General features: G+C 35.5%; 1 protein-coding gene across 1 annotated transcript in view; it reads left to right on the forward strand.

The window, feature by feature from the left end:
- LOC121424264 (gamma-aminobutyric acid type B receptor subunit 1-like) overlaps window positions 1–16,309 on the forward strand; it is a 51,671-nt gene extending 35,362 nt beyond the window's left edge. Inside the window, exons 5-12 of the mRNA XM_041619884.1 lie at window positions 2,996–3,061; window positions 7,874–8,071; window positions 9,401–9,533; window positions 9,915–10,009; window positions 10,887–10,947; window positions 11,522–11,605; window positions 15,020–15,189; window positions 16,304–16,309. Of these exons, the coding sequence (XP_041475818.1) occupies window positions 2,996–3,061; window positions 7,874–8,071; window positions 9,401–9,533; window positions 9,915–10,009; window positions 10,887–10,947; window positions 11,522–11,605; window positions 15,020–15,189; window positions 16,304–16,309 (813 nt within the window). The remainder of the gene's footprint in view (window positions 1–2,995; window positions 3,062–7,873; window positions 8,072–9,400; window positions 9,534–9,914; window positions 10,010–10,886; window positions 10,948–11,521; window positions 11,606–15,019; window positions 15,190–16,303) is intronic.
- Window positions 16,310–16,388: the final 79 nt, after the last annotated feature.

The following is a 16,388-nucleotide window of genomic DNA, read 5'->3' on the forward strand; positions in this document are numbered from 1 at the left end:
CATGATTTTTATGATAACAATGTTCATTTGTAAGTAATATTCAACGCAATATAAAGTGAGCCAGTTTCAAATACTTCTTTTATCCTTTAAAGCCCATAACTGTAGATATATATATACATTTTCTTAAAATTATGCAACTCCTGAATAGCCTCGGGTTTTATAACTGCAAGTTTGAAATGCACTGCTAAAGCGTATAATGTTGATGATGTTGGGCTCTTGACGACGAGGTCTTGCAACATACGTGTATGTGTACAAAATAAATGAAGTTCACCTAATTCAAGGTGACGTTATGCTCATTTCTTAGGAATCATTTGAGCATGCCTCGATCTTGTTGATACGAAACATCAAATTACATTTCCTTTAAAATTGCATGAATAAAAATGTGGTACATACTGTATGAGCAAAGAAATGTCGCAGTTAATGTGAAATGGAGGAGAAACCGACTGAAATAACGCATTTACAATAATTATTGTCTACAAAACTCGATATGCAAAGCGGAAGTTATATTCAAAAGCCGAATAAAGAGGGACTTTTCCAATATGCAGCTGAAGGTAAAAGAGCGACTCGCAATTTGCAGTATTAATTAACGACGCAATGCCGTATTTCATAATCCAATCCTATACCAATATTGGGAAGGTTGGTTGCCCTTCGTATTATATCCTAAAACGTGTATATTCTACTGAATTAGCTGCATTATGGGAACTTATCCATATATGGATATTATATATATATATATATATATATATATATACCATACTGCAACAAATAATAATATAATTTGAGTGTTATATTTGAATTTCCTTTTCTTTTATTACAGGAAATTTATTATACATTAATAATCATAAATAAAACATAGATAAATATTGATCTTACGTCTCTTGAGATTGCTATAATAATCCAAAGTAAAATCCAAATAAAAGTCCAAGTTGGCTGGCGATGATGAAACTGATGTTGAAGCACGATGAATAACAAGAGTCACTGTATCGAGTTGAAATGTCCGTGAAGACGATGTTGATGATGATTAACAGTCAATTTCAGCAATCCATGGGTTGAAAAGCGTTCATTAAACAGGTGGATGATCTCGATGAGAACTGAGAATTCCTCTCTCAAAATAACTGCAAACAGTTCATTGATGGCGTGCAAATAATTCCACAGAAGATAAATGTTCCAGGTGGAAATAAAGTCTGCTCTGACATAAAGTCTGGCGTGAAACTCTTAGCTCTGATCTGATATGATCTGATCTGATGAAGTGATCTGGTATGATATGATGATCCTTGAAGAACTGCCACCTTATATATACACATTTCAACTATTCTAGAACATTATAGTATTCACTATTCTAGAGGCTTCTAGTATTCACTATTATGGAAGGTTCTAGTATTGTCTACATTTTGTCATTAAGAACATTCTGCCCATTTATAGAGCTGTCTACATTTGAAACACTCTTGAATGACCACATTGAAATAAACAATGTCAACAAAATAGCTAAGCCTATTGTTCATTTAAACTACCAATACAAGTCTATTGTAAAGCAATCTCTATTCAAAAATCCTTGGCCTTTAAATAGGCAGAGGCCTGCTTAACAAGAGCTTTTACAAAGACATTCTGGAATGTTCTTTATCTATGCTATGAATATCTTTAAAGAGAAGATAAATAAATGAATGTAATTGCTCTTACAATTCTTCTTTATATATATATATATATGTAAGTACGTTGTCAGGGGCGGTGCTACAGGGGTGGTGCAGGGGCGATCGCCTTGTGATTTTTCAAGGATAATGAACCAAAAAAAGAAGAGGGAAAGGGGGAGAAAAAAGACATTAAATAGAGATATCTGGGCCATGCAATTTACATTTAATAATTTTTTATACCTTGTTTCATATAGTGTTGTTTTGTATTACTTTGTCTTTGTATTTTTGTTTTAAGCAGAATATTGGCAGATGCCAATGATGCTACAGTAAATTCAATCGAGGGGGAGGGGCGGAGAGAAGTATTATTACTAATGACGCTTGAGGCACGTAGGATTAATCTTACAAATTGTTTTCTTTTCATAAGTAGTAATATTTAAAAATGGGACTATTGTTTTATTGTTTTCGATGATGATGTTATGAAGATGCTTCCGTTTTCCTCTGCCAGCGTTTTGTTTCGAATAGCAACAGCCTCGTATTCCTCGAGATAATTATGTGTGAAATTTATCAATTCAAAATGTTTTTTTTCCAGAACCATATCCTACATGTAAGAGAAACTTGTTTCAAAGGTAAAGGGACGCCATTAGAACATCAACAGACTGGAAATTTTGAACAAACTCGAAAAGAAAAGGGGAATTTATCAAAAGTAAATAAGGGCATATAATTAGAGGTTAAAAGGGATGATAATTTTCAAATGCAAAATAAGAAGTGAAATGGACAAATCATATTTTGAAAGGGATTATGCGATTAAAGAATGCACTTGCGCGAAAGAAGCAGAACGGTTACTAAAGAAATCGGACGCTCATCAGGCACGAAAAAGAGTGTGTTTTTTAAGGACAACTTATCTGATATGAAGAACAGACACATATAAGAAGGCAAAGGGGTACTCGTTAAAACATAAAACGGGTCCTTCTCAAATCCTTCAGTGCTTCAAAAAGTGGAGGGAGGGCACTGTGCCCCGCCCCCAGGATCGCCGACCCTGAACGCAATTTGATTCATTACCGCTGTTATTCGGGTGAAAACAAAATGTAGGTCGGCTTGCTCCCCACTCTTCTATTAAAAAAACCCTGGCGCCCGTCTTGGATGTCGTACACTCTAAAAAATGAAATGAAATAAATTATCGAAAGGGTTAAATCACCCTTTAAAAGGGAAAAGGGGTGGAAGTGTTTTAAATAAGGTTGGAAAACGCTGCCAATGCTAGGCCCAATTTTAACCCCTTCCATCCTTTTCGCCTTTTTGTGTTTTTTTAGAATGTATACGAAATGCAACTCAGTATCAATCTCTTTCATTCTTCCAAATATTCACATCAGGGAAAAGATGCGAGAATTATTATTGGCCTTTTCTGGGAACCAGAAGCAAGAAAGATCTTTTGTGAGGTAAGAGAGATAAAGCAAGTATACTTATCCGAAGGCCATTATATATCAATTTGAAGAAAGGGAACTTTGTATAGCTAATGCGTAAACCCTTTATTGCTTCGCTATGTTAGCCATATGTGCATATATAGATGTCTAACTTTCGGCAATTATTGTCATGCTATTATTATACGATACGCGTAGGCATAATTGTCATTTATTACGATATCGTTGTCATGGTTGTATGTACATTTAAAAGCAATCGCCTATTTGTATTTTCGATATAAAGTAATCTTTTTCCAATAACTTATAAATATTAAACAATACAAAACATATTGGTTGGTCAATGATGATTAGGCATAAATGATACCATTAATAAATTTGTAAGTCCGAGAGAAAGCATCTTTAATTCCGATAATTCTTTTCGAAAAAAAACCCAAAATGAATACTTTATTAGCGTGAAACCAGTTATCACTGTCCACCAGGAAAATAATTAATTCCTTGGATTCTGAGACGAAAAAATGAAAACTCCCTCATTTTATTGCCATTTATGCTTAGAATGAAATAACAGTCGATCTGTTTTTGTTTTTCTCTGCAATAGATATGTCGAACGTTGTTTTGAGCATGATATTTGTCTGCTATCTTTCTTTTTAAAAGTTTCATATTGTTTTTAATATTTCCTCCATGAGCAATATGTGGTATTTCGTTTGCTGTCAGGGGTTTATCTTTGACGTTAACTTCTTTTAATTTTACTGGGAAACAGGCCTTGATTTAGTAGGAGTGGATGCACAGTTTCTCTCTCTCTTTTTTTGCTGTTCAAGTCAAATGCTTTCGCAGAGTCTCTTTCCTTTTCTTAGCCCGTGCCAATTTTTATACGATCTGTTGTTACTTGCACGTATGACCATGACCATTTTCAGGTCAGATTTTACCTTTTTGCATAAAGTCATAGAAGTAATATTTCATTCATTAACCTTGTCCCTTCCTTTATTACATGCCTCATTAGATTGAGAATATATGAATATAATGAGAGGCGACATCTCTTCTATTTCTAAACCAGTAAGATTATGCTGGACTTCCAGTTCAATATGAAATATTTATAAAGAAATTCAGGCCTACCAACGGAAATTTCCATCAGGGAATCGGTAAAATAAAGAAGATCAACACTTTGATTACGGCGTAAACTTCACAGTAAATACATTTTGTTTTATTCTACAGTAGTTGTTTAAACAGTTTGAACAAGTGTTTAGAATCTTTTAAAACAAAGTTTAATTTCTGATATTTAATTATCTGATTCAGCAAATTAAGCGTAATTGTTTAAACTTTTAATTAAATGCTATGCGATTCATATAGTAAACAGCGGTGTGTAAAATTTCAAACAACGTTTTTCTGTGTTTGAAGTCTATCGGTCATAAAAAGGTTTATTTTAGTATATTCTGTTTTTGATACTAAGATCGTCGAATTCAGAATGTTATTTAATTGCGTGGATTTGGTATAGAACCAGATCAACTGCAGTTTGGGACCTAACAAATTCTGGATTCAATTTTAATCCAAAAGATTTATTTTGGGATGCAAATAAAATTGGAAGGCATTCGACCTTTGTAGTTTAAACCATATCTAGGCGAACCAAAAAGAAAAAAAAATGTATGATTACTTTTAGTTTTGCTGGTCTAAATGGATATAATGCTGTTAATTATCTAAATAAAAAGGGTCCCCGACAATGTTCATCGAAAAAAATAATGAAAAACAAATTGTAAAAAACAAAGAAATGCATAAGATACTTTATTTTACAATATAATAAATAAATAACAGAAATTAATCAGATAGCGCAATTTTTTACGTAAATTTCCTAAAAACACACAATAATTAACATTGAATGACTGAACACACACGCACACTCAATAATTAAATGATTATTATTGAATGACTGAACACACACACACTCAATAATTAAACAATTAATATTGAATGACTGAACACGCACACACTCAATAATCAAATAATTATTATTGAATGACTGAACACACACACACTCACCCTTTCAATAATTAATATTGAATGACTGAGCACACACACACACACTAAATAAATAAATAATTAATATTGAATGAGTGAACACACACACTCAATAATTCAGTAATTGATATTGAATGACTGAACACACACAAACTCAATAATTCAATAATTAATATTGAATGACTGAACACACACACACTCACTCAGTAATTCAATAATTAATATTGAATGACTGAACACACACACACTCACTAAATAATTTAATAATCAATATTGAATGACTGAACCCACACACACACTCAATAATTCAATAATTAATATTGAATGACTGAACACACACTCAATAATTAATATTGAGTGACTGAGCACACACACACACTCGATAATTCAATAATTGATATTGAATGACTGAACACACTCACACACTCACTCAGTAATTCAATAACTAATATTGAATGACTGAACAAACACACACACACTCACAGGCGCGTAGCCGGGGGGCGGTGGGAGCGGTTGCCCCCCCCCCAAAAAAAAAAAAAAACGTCCACCCCCCAAAAAAAAGAAGGGGAAAAAGAGAGGAGAAAAGGAAAGGGGGGAAAGGAAAGAAAGGTAGCTTTGTATCTTTTTTCAATTGATCGCGCAACTTCTGGTCTGGTCGGCTCCGAGCGGGTAAAATATTTACATCAGTTTCTGCCGTCACCTCCATAAAGTCAACTTCTCCCGCTTTTCAGCTCATTACTAAAAAAAACCCCATTATTTTGGGGCAAACAGGTTCCTAATTTAAAAAAGAGGAAGGTATGAAATCCGTGTCGTATTAAATGAAAAAGTACAATATTTTTCATCAAATTGTATTAAACTTCATGTCATTTCCCTGTATACATTCATCTCCTGTCCTTTTTTGCGCCCTCGATTTGAAATTTTGAATGACACTTAAGTTTCTTTATATTCAAATTGAAGCGCTTCAGGATAAGTAAAAAGAAATAGCCATCTTTTTTTATATAGATAGATAATTTCACTAAATCACAGAAGTTTCAACTTTTTGCGCACTATTTTCCTTGTATTGAAGTTCAATAATCTTAGAAAATCGATTGGAGCCGATTGGGTATTAGAGATATCTACATTTGATGAAACGTCCGTCCTTGGAAATTTCAGAGTTTCGTTGCTCTGCGCGGGGAGGAATATTTTCTTTTACCAATCTTCTCCTCTGTTTTGCGAGTTAGAAATATGCACTGTTGCTAAATTGTTTGTAATCAAATCTGATCTTTCCAAAGAAAGTATTCAATATATCTTTGAGAATACCCTTTTCTCGGGACCCTTTTTATGGCAAGAAAAATTGATAAAACGCTTAAGCTTCCGCGCTTCGCGCGGAGTTATTATCATTTTAATTTCCTCCATTGTATACCTCTTTTGTGCGTTCACAATCACTTTTGAAACAAGGTTCAAAATCGCAATATAGTCAACCGAATTGGAGGTACTAGAGACAAGAGAAACGGCTCCTTTTCATTTTAATTTATGAAACACTAAAAGCTTCGCGCTTTGCGCGGGACGGGGGAAACTCCCCCTCCCTGCACCCACCCCCTAGGGAGCGCGCTCTGTAAGTGTTACCGCTCCCTCCAAAATGGAATCCTGGCTACGCGGTTGCACACTCACTCAATAATTCAATAATCAATATTGAATGACTGAACACATACACACTCAATAATTAACATTGAATGACTACTAAACACACACACTCAATAATTAATATTGAATAACTGAACACACACTAAATAATTTAATAATTGATATTGAATGACTGAACACACACTCAATAATTCAATAATTAATATTGAATTACTGAACACACACACACAAATCAATATTGAGTGAATGAACACACGCATACTCAATGATTCAATAACTATTATTGAAGGACTTTACACACACACACAACGATTTTACGAGTTGTGATTGATCAAGTCAAATCAAAATGGTGACGATCGAAAAAAAAAATCGTTGATTTCATCAAGGCATCTCAGAGGTCAGATAACGTCGCTCGCTTTCTCTGATATGCTTTTATTTTTTTTTTTGTAACTGTCACACCAGCTAACCCTACCCCTGACCGATCAAACCTATTACATTATTTCATTTCAATCATATAGCTTAAAATATTGCATATTTAATTTTGGTCTGAAGACAGACCTGGGCCGCGTCTTGCAAAGAGTTGCAATTGATCCGATCAATCACAACTATGGACGGCCAGCAACGTCAACATCTATTATGCATGTTTGTTTGTTCAAAATACTTTCTAGCTACGGTTTACATTCATGCATTCATTGTTTTCTTGAAAATGCACCGCACTTTTTTTTGTTTACAAAGGACATTGTGCGCATTTCCCGTAGAAAAAATTATGACGCCGATTGATTTCAAAAGAGTTACTATTGATTGGATCAATCGTAACTCTTTGTAAGGCGGGGCCCTGAATAAGAGTGCATTTGACACATTTAAGTCAAAGTTCCAACCTGTGTTTATTTTCTTTCTTTGAGCACTAAATAAGATTGAAAGCTCGCTTTATAAATCTTATGCGGGATTTATTTATTTCGTTTATTATACCTCGGTCACATTTCTCCTATGACCGCCGTGCGGCGAGTCGAAAACAGCCGTTTCAATATATTTTGTACCGGCTACATATGGGTGGATTGAGCAAAAATACAGTAGATTAAACGGCTGTTTTTTACTTGCCGTACGGCGGCCGTAGGGGAAATGTTACTGAGGAACTCTTTTGTCGGTTTGGAGTCGGTATTGATGGTGTGAGTTTAGCTTTAATCCTAATCCTAATCGTAGGCTTATAAACTTGGAATGACTGGTGAGAGGTATGCCTGGATTCTTCGAGGTATAGGATACGTGAATCGCCAGTTTCTGACCCAGGATGACCCCTCCGTCTCGTGTACAGCCGAAGAGATGATCACTGCTGGTCAGACAGCAATTATACCAAATTGGGTCTTCCACACAGACTATCCGGGTATTACAATTAGCGGAGAGGTGAGTACGAGCGCATACATTCGTAATTCCGAAGCTTCATTATTCCGAAGGTTCGTTGTTCCGAAGGTTCGTATATCCGAAGGTTCGTAATTTAGAAGGTTCGTTAGTCCAATAACGAAGTGAGGTTCGTAGTTCCAAAGGTTTGTTCGTCCGAAAACGAAGTGAGGTTCGTAATTCCGAAGGTTCCTTAGTCCGAAAACTAAATAATTAACGAACCTTATTTTGTTTTCGGACTAACGAACCTTCGGAAGAACGAACCTTGTTTCGTTTTCGGATTAACGAGCCTTCGGAACATCGAACCTTATTTCGTTTTTGGATTATCGAACCTTCGGAATAACGCCACAAATGTTCGGATTAACGAACCCTTTTACGTTTTCGGATTAATATATATATGTATAGGCAATTTACGTGTTTCGGAATAACGAATTTTCGGAATAAAAAACCTTCGGAATTACGAAGTGTAACCGAGTACGAGCTTCCCTTACCACCCCCCCCCCCCCTCCTCGTTAATCAATCATTACACTTTTTCCGTTTCCATGTTCCATGTTTTGAAAAAAAAATCCACTAACAGGACAAAGTCTTATTCCGTTTATAAATTTAAAATGGAGGAGTCTGTACCACAATATTTTTTCTTTTGAAAATATGTTGCCATTTAAATGTTTGTAATATCATCATCATTATCGTCATCATCATCAAGTCCATCATCATTATCATTATCATTACCACCACCATCATCATCGTCGTCACCAACACCATCATCATCATCATCAACAACTATCACCATCATCCTCGGATATTGACGACGGTTTTTTGTTGTCGGAATGGCAGGGGGGGGGGTCAATTTCTACATTGATGTCCTACACCCGGCAGTCTATACTGTATTGCACGTACAGGGGAATCATTCGCTTACAACATGCCCTAGCTACATGTACTTGAATAGAGCATGATTAATTCTAAATTTTAGATATTACAACATGAGGGAGTATGAAATGTTGTATCTTACTGTCCCGATTATAGTTCTATGTTTACTACTTGTGGCCCAGTGGATTAGTCTTCGGACTTTGAAACAGAGGGTCGTGGGTTCGAATCCCAGCGTAATTTCCTTCAGCAAGAAATTTATCCACATTGTGCTGCACTCGACCAGGTGAGGTGAATGGGTACCCGGTAGGATTTTTCCTTGAACGCTTTAGCGCCTATTAATATGGCGGCTCAGCTACAGCCGGGGTAATAATATGATACCAATTATCAAAGCGCAGTAGAGTATATGCACATAGTAACTGTGCTATATAAATGGACCTATTATGATGATTATTACTTATATTTTTGCAGACTGCCGCGGAAAACGAGGAACGTTATAGAGCAGTCGCAGGGAATAAATTCATGTCATTTTATACCTATCCTTACGATGCTGTGTTTGCTATGGCAGCGGCCATGAATTCTTCCATAGACATCCTTGAACAAGGTAATGTTTTTGATAAAACAGCATTCATCTTGAATCATTCACATTGAGTGGATCGATGTGTATTTTTTTCTTTCTGCAAATAGTATGTCGCTACATAAATTAATGATATATATGTTTTTTCATGAATGTACTTTTAAAAAATCTGTCTCCAACATTGACATCTTCTTTACACGAGAAGGAAGGTAACAGATATTGATATATCTCTAACCTGTAAAAAATGAACTCTGCCTACAGTGTCTCCTTAAATGTAGTCGTGGCAAGATAGAAAACAGAATATAGCATACGTGATTTGATTTCGGATTGATTAAGCAAATCGTTAACGTTTGAATACGTAGCTTGCCGTAGAATTTCAGTATTTTTGTAACGATATTGTCATTTCAGTGAATAAAACCTTGGATAATTTCAATTATGACGACGTGGAGATGCGAGACATTATCATGGATCAACTCGATAAGTTGGATGCGGAAGGGGTTTCGGTATGAACATTTCCATCAATAATTCGAATGATGTAGGCCTATAAAAGTATAGACCATCAAATACCATCTTTCCACATTTATTTGTCTTTTCTCATAATCAGTATTACTGTTCGTTACTCTTTATCATTATCCTCTATTTTGTCAGATGTAGCGAGCCGTCATTAAAGTGGCCACTTGGGTATCTATTTTGGTTTGGTTTGGCTGTCATTGTTTAAGAATAATATATATATATATATTCTCTCTTGCTTCCCTTTCTTGTTTTCTTCCTTTCTTTATGTTGTCCTTCCCTTTCTTTTCTTCTAGTCGCTTTTTCTTTTTCCGTTTTCTCTCTTCCTTTTGTCTCCCGGCTTTCTTCTTCTTTTTTCCCCTTTCTTTCTTTTTCTCTTTCTCCATCTCTTTTCTTTTGTACTGTTGCGCTTCGCGTCTTACCTCTTAGCGCGTTGTTTCCTACGCTTTGCATTTTGCGCAATGCGTTTCTTGGTGTTGTTGACTAATAAATTCATCATTTCCTGATGAAGCCCTATGGTCGAAAATTTGATCAACTTTTCTATCTACGGTTGTTTTATTCACATTAAATTTTGCTTTATATATATATATATATTTATATATGTGTGTACATGTAAAGAAATGAATGAGGAGAGGAATGGAGGGCGTAGCTTAAATCAAGGCTCCCCAGAGCTACTACGCTTTGGAAATATTGGTAAAGCCGATGTCTCTGCCGGGAATCGAACCCGGGCTTTCGGGAATTCAGTGGAAGAAGCGGGGCCATGTGTATTTATCATGGTATGCTTACTAACTTTCTTTTTAATTATTATAATCACAATTAGAGTGCATCGTGAGTGGTTCCCATACATCGATTCTTTTATTTTCATCGCAGGGCCCGCTAGCATTTGAGAACGGAGATCGGCTCGGGAGATTTATCATCGAGCAAGTATGGGGTAAGGAACTTCACCAATACAAATATATCAATTACTGCAATATCAAAATAACAAATATCATCATGCGCTACCCCCCCCCTGCCCTACCAAATCTGTCACTATTCTTCTTTTAACATTATTATTTTTTTGGGGGGGGTGGTTGTAATGCTTGTCAAGATTTGTCGAAATAGATTGGTTTATGAGATTTCTGTTATTCGCAGGATTTTGTTTTTCTCTCTTTTTCTCTTGCGATCACAGTCACTATTTGACCATTTTCTACTTTCCCCCTTCCCATTATAAACTTAATTCTTTTAACAAAATGGTTCCTGCGAAATATCTTTTCTTTTGTTTTTGCAGCCCTGATCCCCCCTCACTCTCTTTCTCTTGCGATCTCAGCCACTATTTGACCATTTATTATTTGTTTTACTCCATGCAAAATATCTTTATCATCTTCCGTTATCCGTGGTTTCGTTTTCTCTCTCTCTGTATGTCATTCTTGTTATCTCAATAGTCATTATTTGACCATCGTCTATATTACTTATTCCAATTATACCCTCAGAAATCTCTAAAATTGTTTTTTTTTTTCTTGTCTCAGATGGCGAACCGAGAACCGTCGGGTATTACTACGACAACGACAATCGCTTCGACTGGTCTGGAGAGCACAATATATCCTGGATCGGTAAATTAAATACTTTCTTGATGATATTCGTATTGCAAAATCTTTTACCCCCCCCCCCCCATTCAATATGTTGATTAGTCGATACCCAAAACCAATACAACCGGAAATACAAATAATTAAAAGTGACAAATACCTCTATATGTCATTTATACTGCTTGTTTCACTATATCTTTGTATGTTTTTAGTAAAATAAGCGCTTTATAAAATTAATATTACTCCTACTAGTTGTAGTAGTACACTGTTAGAAAAAATAAAAGAAGTTCCTGCAGCAGAGTCTCGAGAACACCTGTTTTCTTACCGAATTGCGTAATCTTACAGGAAATTGGTAAAAACCCGTGATTTTACAGAAAATAAACAGATAACAGAATCATTCTGTAAATTCATAAAACAAGAATTTTTCTGCAATTTAACAGAACAGGTCTGTTTAAAAAGGGGAAAAGGGTGTTTTATTTAAGGAAATTTGTAAGATTCCATACATCAAATACCAATTTCCTGTAAGATTACGCAATTCGGTAAGATTACAGGTGTTCTCGAGACTCTGCTGCAGGAACTTCTTTTATTTTTTCTAACAGTGTAGTAGTAGTACGTAGTAGTAGTAGCAATATATTATTAGTAACAGTAATAGTAGTAGCAGTAGCGGTAGCAGAAGTAGTAGTGGTAGTAGTAGCAGTAGTAGAAGGAGCAGTACTATTAGTACTGCTATGATAATAACTATTATTATAATTTTTATGTTTACTGTTATTAGCATCATCATTATTGTTATCATTTCATTTATTGCTATTATTACAATTATCATCAACAAAAAATGTATTGTCATCATCATCATCATCATCATTATATCATATTTTTGACATTTTAAGTTCATGTTGATGAATTCACATTTTTCTGGCTTTAATTAAACTTTACTGTGATAGTACAAAATACATGCACAGTAATAGTTCATTCTAATACTTCCTATAAACGCAAAGGGCAGAAAGGATGGACATGCATGTAACAAAAGGGGGGGGGGGTCGTGGTAGCTTCCTTAATTCTCCGCACGTTGAAATCACTACAGCGCATGACCTATTGTTGATATGGGGATTGATTGACGGACACGCGCCGTAAAAGGAAGTTCATTTCCATTACATTAATCTTTTGGACAAAAAATCCATCTAAATTGCTAAATAAGTAAAAAAAAAAAGAAAGAAAAGTAAACAGTACTCCCCCCCTTTCGGGATTGCCTCTTGTAGTCGGCTGCCATTTTGAGGGGGCATTGAACCTTTCCATCCTATCACTTTTTAGATTTTTCTGGGGTAGCATTGACGCAACAAAAACGGTTATTATCATGGAACATTAATATTAATCAAACAATCAGTATACTTTGAGGCTTCACGCGCTGTTCTGCATTTTTGATAGTAACAAAATTACTTTCCTACCTGAATTCATCTTTTGATTGTTTTTGTGTTGTTACGGGAAAGAGCTTATCGATTTGAGACTTCCCGAGAGGCGGCAGCGGCACAGATTAAAGCACTCGTCAACATGGTCAATGAGCACCTAACATCTCAGAAAAAAAGGTTGTAAAAGTATCTTTCATATTGGAAGGGTGAAAATGCATCTTGGTGGTTCTAAATCCCCCAGCCATGTTTCCTAAATATTCATATGCGAGCGGAAAGGATCCAAAGGATACCGATTTGAAATTGAAATTAGAATCACTTTAGCCAACACATCAATCCTCTTTAATTTTACCCATTTTGTCCATTTTGAACATTGCTAGACCGTGCTTGAGAATGATCGCATTAACCTATTAGAGCAAACATGCATACCGTCATATCACTATCGATGTATGGGTTCAAGAAAGGTTTCGAAAAAAAGAAAGGTTCCGAATCTTATTCATTGCCTGATCGAACGGAAGAGCTTCTGTATTAGATGTTGGCAACAAGAATGGAATAATGGATAATTGGCGGCCGTCGCATCGCCTTTATTACCGACCTTGGCAACTTACATATTAATAACGCATCTCTGCTCCGATTTTAACGCCATTAGCTATTTTGAAAATTCATTTACTTTTACCAGTAAAAAGAAAAAAATAATGGTACCTTCTTTCTGACATTAAAGTGAAAAATGAGTGGTATTAACATGCAGGGGAAAGTCCATATGATTGATGATTGCTCAGCGCATATCCATCAATATTCGTCGATAAGAGTGAGGGGGTTTTACCTTCATATCCTACATAATTATTATAAAAGTGTCATTGTTTTTCCAAGTGCTGTGGAATAAATTTCTTCCCTTAATTTTGAAAGTCAAGGAATAACTTGCTTATCTTTGAGAGTGAACTCATTGCTGAGGTAAAGACTAATGGACTTGACCTTCAAATATGGTTATAAATTGTATCATATACCAATCAATACATCCTTTGAATATGTGTATGTGTGTTGGGGGAGTGGGGGTGATATTATGAATAAAAAAATCTCACCCTTTGAAAAAATTATTCGCTTTTTTTAAATGTAACAACTTCGTTACTAAAAGAACATTCTGTCATTTCTAGAACAGTCTAAATTTAGAAGCCTCTTGAATGACCTCATTGAAATCAAAAAGATGTAAATACCATAGCTAATCCTATTGTTCTTTTCCACTGCCGAGAAAGCTCTATTGTCTGCCTTAAATAACAAAATTCCTCAGCCTATTGTGTAGCCTTCTCTTAGTGTATCTTGCAAATTGCAGAAATAACAGAAATTACTTTATCTCATTAAATATAGTGCCTAATAAAGTTTTACTGCAAGAACATTCTGGAATATTCTTAAAGAGAAAATAACTGAATACAATGAATGTAATTGCTCTTACAATTCTTTTTCATATATAACAATTGTCATAATTTATGTAATACAGACCCCTGCATATTGTTTTTCAATTTTCGCTCGCTACGTACTTTTCCCGCATTTTCCCCATAATGACACAGCCCTTCTGTCTTCCAACTTCTCAAAACTTGTTCGCTCACATCAGGATATAAATTGATTTATTGAGTAGTTTAGATCACAAAAATCCAGTAGCCATAAAAAAATATTGGAATATTCCATTTATTTTCATCACCAAAGAAACTCTTATGACGCATGCACATTTCCCCTACACAGGTAAAAATTGCACGTTGTTTTAGCCTGTCACTCTAACAAAAATAATATTTTTTGTAATTGCTTAAACTTTTTAAACAACTTGTTTAAAAACTTTAAACAGTTATTCAAAAAGCCTAAACAATAGTTGCTAGAGTGACGGTCTTGAACAATGTGCTTAATGTTTTAAATAGTGTTGTTTTTTTTCAAACAAGAAAAAATTTCCAGAGTATGTTTCCGGGAACATTCTTGAATGCTAACCATGTTATCCAAGTAAAATTTAGATATACTAAACAAATATTTCATTTTCTCTTCTTGGTCTTCTTTAAAGGAGGGAATCCACCCCATGATGAAATTTTCTTTGAGAGTGAGCTTCTTACAATGCCCAGGAGTGTATACGCAGCTATCAGTGTCTTATCATATTTAGGTATCATCTTAGCTATTGCTTTCCTGGCGTTCAACGTAGCACTCAGGAACCAAAGGTTTGTTTCCGATAACATTGTAAAGATGACAGATTCTGATTATTTTTCAATAACAATACTGTCCAGCTGGAACATTTATTTATGCTGATAAGTCTGTTTTCTATTCGCTTATTAATTTCTTTATCGTCCAGTTGTCCAGTTTTACTCAAACTGTCGTTGATCGCATGATTTGATTTTCCTGCTTTCACACAAGCTAACTTTATATCCCACGGGTTTCACTATTTAAGAAGCCATCATGGGTAAATCAATTTCAACTCCTGCACAAATGCCCTTATGGTGGAGTGAATGATACCGTAAAAATGTAACATGGCAGTAACAAACGCATCTGTATGTGTAATTGCGTGTTTAGAACACAGACCGATGTGATTATTTACATCTACAACCGACACTAAACAGCATCTGAAACAGCAGTCCACATTCAACGTTGAAATATGGAATATATCTTCCCCCATGCTAACGTAGAGGGCCAGACTCCCAAATCCCTAAGCCAGTTCCGGCAAGCTCTAGTTAACTTTGAGAAAGAGAGCTTGTATAATCATAAGTGCCCAATCTGGAATACCGAAATATATATTGACCAGGGTCCCATAACAAAAATGTTAGCGATTACTCCCCAGCCATGGCGTAATTTCCTTCAGCAAGAAATTTAACCACACTGTGCTGCACTCAACCCGGGGTGGTGAATGGGTACCCGGTAGGAAGAAATTCCTTGAATGCTTTGAGCGCCTAGGCAGCCCAGCTAAAACTAAAGCCGGGGTAATAATAATAGCAGGGCCCGCTGGGAGAACAGTTTTCGGAACTGAAGCGGCTTCCCTGGGTAAATATACATATATTATTAATATCATTATTACTCATTTGCTTGATTTTTACGATTAGTTCTACATTGTAGTCAATGCATCAAACGATAAAAAAGTTCTACGATTGATAAGCTTTGTGTTACGGCCTCCAGGACTGTAACAAAGATCGTCTGCATCAATTTCTTCCATGTAGCTTCGATTACAGGCACACCCGCCAATATTGTCCTATATTTCATATAGACATTTAGAGTTTGTCAGATGACCATCAGTGAGATATCGACCAGTCTGAAGTTAATGCATACATTTTACATCTCAATCTGTTATTCTTATTTTTGATAGAATTAATATTGCTGTCAAGTGGAATCGTTTGTGATCTATATTCCCGGTAGAGGAATATCCACACCATCACACGTTGGAAATCGTC

The sequence above is a fragment of the Lytechinus variegatus genome, chromosome 11 (assembly GCF_018143015.1).
Source record: "Lytechinus variegatus isolate NC3 chromosome 11, Lvar_3.0, whole genome shotgun sequence".
Classification (NCBI taxonomy): Eukaryota; Metazoa; Echinodermata; class Echinoidea; order Temnopleuroida; family Toxopneustidae; genus Lytechinus; species Lytechinus variegatus.